Genomic DNA, 5,179 nt, shown 5'->3' on the forward strand with positions numbered 1-5,179 from the left:
TTTATTTGGGTCGAATTGATGCAAAAATGCTATTAGAAATTTTTTCAACCCGAACTCGAGCCGAAACAAAATCATCTCGAAAATTGTGAACTCGAATCGACCCGAATATATCCGAATTAATCCTCTAGGTCTATCCATAGAACTAAAGGACTTGCAGAGATCCAAACGAATTAAAATAAATCTATAACTCCGATAACCAATTTTTTAATAAAACAATAAAATTTATATTAAAAAATATGATATAAAATAAATTTAAATAAATATGTTTATTTAGATATATTAAATAAAATTTAAATTAAAAATTATGATATAAAATAAATTTGTTTGTGATAAGTTATATTTATAAAAAATTAGTTAACCTAAATAAACATATTTCGATAAATTTATTTTATATCATATTTTTTAATATAAATTTTATTTAATAAACCTAAATAAACATATTTATAAAAAATTATTTTACATTATAATTTTAAATATAAAATTTATTTTTTTAATTAAAAAATTGGTTAGCGGAGTTATTGACTTATTTTAATTCGTTTGGATCTGTGCAAGTTTTTCAATTCTAAGGATAGATCTAGATGATTAATTCGGATATATTCGGGTCGGTTTGAGTTCACAATTTTCGAGATGATTTTGTTTCTTCTCGAGTTCGGATTGAGAAATTTTCTAATAGCATTTTTGCATCAATTCGACCCAAATACATCTGAATTAACTTCTCTAAATTTATCCAAAAAATCGAGGGACCTCCACAAATTCAAACGAATTAAAATAAATATATAACTTTGCTATCCAAAATGTAACTTAAAAATATATATTATATTTAAAAAATATAATATAAAATAAATTTAATAAAAATATGTTTATTTAGGTTAACTAATTTTTTTATAAATATATCTGATAAAAAATGTATTTACTCAATCTATTTTTTTTAACCATAAATTTTTTTTGTTTTCTTAATAATTTTCAGCCCGATAATCAAATTCAAAAATTAGAATTAAAATTAAGATTTTTGAGAAAAAATTATCATACTGATACTAAATAAATAATTTTACAAAATATAATTAATTATATAACTAATTAAAAAAAAAAGTAAAAAAAAAGTTGCACATTGAGACTTGCAATTTGCAAGTTGCCAGCATGAGTGAACGTTGCAAAAAATTACAGCATCCGCTCTTACCTAGAACGGATTGTAACGTGGCAGACATTAAATTTGAAATCATTTTATTTTTTTAAATTAAAAATAAAAAACCCCAAATCTTCTACTTAGTTGAAATCTAAAACCTAATTATGTGGAGATTTTAATTTTTCAAAAGTAATTATAATATTCAAAAAGTTAATATTAAAATCACATATTTATCAAACTGTCCGAATTTAATATTTACTTTTCACTTTTGTTTTCAAATAATACTTACTTCTAATTTTCTTAAATTATTGATAATATATATATATACATTAATATTAAAATCACATATTTATCAAACTGTCCGAATTTAATATTTACTTTTCACTTTTGTTTTCAAATAATACTTACTTCTAATTTTCTTAAATTATTGATAATATATATATATATATATATATGTATATATATATATATATATATAAATTTAACCATTTGTACGAAAATATAATATTTTACTTCCAATTAAAATGTGCAATTATTTGTTAAGTGCAGCAAACAACATTTGTGGTTTTACTAGATATAAATATTATGTTAGACGGAAATTCAAAAACTGAAACATAAACGGAAATTACTGATTTCTAATATACCATTTTTTTCTAAATGTTGTCGCCGATAATAATAATACATAAATTATAATATTAATTATATTAACTTGGTTTTAGATCAACATATATAAATAAAGTACAAATCGATAGAAAAAATTAAAATTTTAGTTTTTATTGAAGAATAATAAACACAATAACAATAAAAGATAAAAACATGATGATTACAATCCTTAATTATATATATATGATCTTCTATACAAATGCTTTAAAAAAAAATAATAATAATTGAAGTACTCTTGGTTTGTTACCTTGAATAGACAGGATTGAGAGCTCTGGCGATACCATTCATGGCGCCGTAGCTCTTAGAACTGAAACCCAAGCAGCCCAACAAACCTTGCCTGTAAGGAAGAAATGTCTTCTTCCTCATCTCCTCGGACTGTGCTCTTTTGGCGGTGTAATGCAACTCATGGGGCGATGGCGAAGGAACCCTTCTACTAATTTTACTACTCACGATACCATTTTTTATCTTTGAATTTTGATCTTTGGATTTGGTGGTGTTACCCATTTTTCTCTCCTTCACAATCACAGGTGAAAAGGAGATGGAACTCCAGAATTTGTTGTTGTTGTTGTTGTTTCTTCCAGTTCCCTCGCTCTTGCTTCTGTACAGGAACTCCTTCAAAAACACCCATCTCTTGGAGCTCCTCCCGGCCGCCGCGGACGAAGCCCCCTTATCTTCAATATCTAACTGCACCTGCTTGCTGCTTCGGCCTGCGATCTCTTCGCCTTGAGTTCTCATTGGTGACATGGATCTGGTCCGGCGTCGCAGGGATCCTGTGCGGAAGTAGTTGAGATCTCTGCCTCTAGATCTGGATCTGGTTAATGACGACGTTTGACCCTCGTCTTCTGATTCTATCAAAGGGGAGAGCTTCATCGGTCGGATCTGGCCGTTGCAGAATAACTCGTCGGCCGTGGCAGCTCCGGCGGGGCAGAAATCGAACTCGAAGGAGCTATTGGGCTCGGAATATTGTGAGGTGCTGACATTATTGGCTGTTTTGGAAAGCATAAAGTGCATGGGACTAGCCGGTGCACTGTAGTAGAATATTCCGGACCGGGAAGGGCTGGAAGGGGCGCTGACGTATGGAGTCGAGCAACAGCTGTCCATTTCGTCGGAATATAATTCTACTCCGGAAACCTCTTCCATTTCCTAATATTAATTATTTTGTTTTGTTTAGAAATAGAAATAGAAATAGAAATAGAAATGAAACGGAGAGTGGCGCTCTAAGATTTATATTTCACGCTCTCATCAATCAATCCTCTCTCTCTCTCTTATTTGCTGATATAATTAATTAAATAAAAACAATGAACAGAACTCTTCTTTAGCTCATATATTACAATTATTTTGATATGTTGCTAGTGTGGGCAATTACAGGTGTAGGGGCATGTTGTCGATAACATCTCAATTTTTTTTTTTTAATATTTTACATAAAATATTTATGAAAATATATTGAGGCGTTACTAGACAGAAACAGAAGTAGTCTATAATAACAAATGGCTCTATATCTTATAATGTTAAAATATAACATGAATTTAATTAGACTAACTAAATTTTGTTTTACCTGATAAAACATATCTTATGTTCCTTAAAAATATATAAAAATATTTATTTATTTATTTTATCTTTAAATATTTAGATATCATTTTTAATAAAAAGTTATAGTAAACCAATAATAATTATTTCAACTCCGCAAAACAAAAATGTGTCGCATAAGGACGACGACGAGGACAATATATAAAAGTTAAAAGCCCAAGAAAACAATTTGGATGTAAATAAAAAATGGAAAACGATGCAAGTAAAAGGAGAAAAAGCAGGGGATCTTGCGATGAGATTTTAGATTCATGGGAAACTGAAAAAGTGCAATGGACCACATCCAATACGTACACTAAGGCGGGCATCCACGTTCTCCTTTCAACTTGAGCTCTCTCTTCCTTTTTTTTATTTAATGATTACTGGCAATACACACGTAACATGGTATATAAATATTTTTTTTTTTTGGAATTTCACAGTTTTGTGTGTTTGTTTGTAATTTAGGGCTATTTATTTTAAAATATTTGATTTTAATATGATGTATCGTTTTATGCAAGAGTTTCATTTTTCCCCCAAATGCCGCTAGTGTCCACGCGGGAGTTATGCAGAACAAGAGAGAAAAATCAAACCAAAACCTCTAAACAAAATCCTAATATTACACGAAGATATATATCACGTACACTGCTAATTTGGACATGGATCGAACGTAAGGAACACCTAGTCTATCCAGCTTGCATATCCCTCGAAGCCCCCGCAGAACACAATCGCCAATGAAGCATATATATGTACGATTTGGACTCCCATCCTATATTTTCTAGAATGTCTGCTGCTTTGTTCCCTTCTCGGTAGATGTGGAAAAAGTGAATTTCATGTTTGTGTTTTTTTTTTTTTTTTTCCGAAAGCCGCCTTTTGTGGCGGGGTTAGACGGACTTCTACCCGTTTATTAAAATAAAAAGAAAATACAAGAGAAGATGACTAAACCAAGGTCTCTCTAGAGATTACAAGAGCACAAAAAACTGACACTCTAAAAATCAAATACAAAGGTTTGAATTAACTCTAATATAAAGAAGATTCGATTTGTCTAATCTGCAAATGCCCTCAGATGTCCATGAAAATCTTCAGGTGTCAAGATAGCCGATCCCTTAACCAAACATATATTCGCCAATTCATCCGTCGCCGCATTTGCTTCCCTGTAGACGTGAGATTTTTTTTATCACACTCGAATGAAGGATTTCTTGAATTTGAGTTAAAATACCACTAAGCTCCCAAGAAGTGATGTCCGTATCAATAATAGATAGCGCTACCTTTGAATCAACTTCCAGCCACAATGCAGATCTGTAGCCCCTTTAGAATAGTACAAAGCTCAGCTCTTCTGTTAGAGCCAATAACAATATAATCATGATAAGCTAGAATTGCCTTCCCTGTATGGTCTCTGATAATACCTCCAATCCTAGACTCCCCTCCATATTTAGAGCATCTATCAGAATTTAACTTGAAGTATCCTATAGCAGGTGACACCCATCGAAGCACTCGAATAGATATAGTTCGAGTGACACGATGAGGAAGGCCCATCGATCTAGCCACATCCTCACAACCTCGCCAATGACCAACCCTCAAGATCCCTGCACGGTCAATAAAATCAATAAACTCATCAATATTCTTGATAATTCTGGCCGGATGGATGCGAACGCCCTTATGTTCGTGGTCATTTCTAGCTTTTCATAAGAACCAAATGATCAAGAAAGGAATTAGCTCCTTAACACGACCATCGAACCTCCAAGCATCCTCCACCTTCCAAGAAGAGAAATGTCAAAAATTCTGCACATTAAAAATTCTACCAAAGAATTTCCAAAAAACCGTAGTGATAGG

General features: G+C 31.5%; 1 protein-coding gene across 1 annotated transcript; it reads right to left on the reverse strand.

Moving 5' to 3' along the window:
- Positions 1-2,029: 2,029 nt before the first annotated feature.
- On the reverse strand, positions 2,030-2,926 carry LOC140878772 (uncharacterized). The gene has a single exon (XM_073282390.1). It carries the CDS (start codon positions 2,924-2,926, stop codon positions 2,030-2,032), a length of 897 nt encoding a protein of 298 aa, XP_073138491.1.
- Positions 2,927-5,179: the final 2,253 nt, after the last annotated feature.

The sequence above is a fragment of the Henckelia pumila genome, chromosome 2, assembly GCF_033568475.1.
Source record: "Henckelia pumila isolate YLH828 chromosome 2, ASM3356847v2, whole genome shotgun sequence".
Classification (NCBI taxonomy): domain Eukaryota; kingdom Viridiplantae; phylum Streptophyta; class Magnoliopsida; order Lamiales; family Gesneriaceae; genus Henckelia; species Henckelia pumila.

Excerpts from the sequence above, each read along its gene's own strand:
- LOC140878772 (XM_073282390.1), bottom strand. The coding sequence starts at position 2,926 with ATGGAAGAGGTTTCCGGAGTAGAATTATATTCCGACGAAATGGACAGC.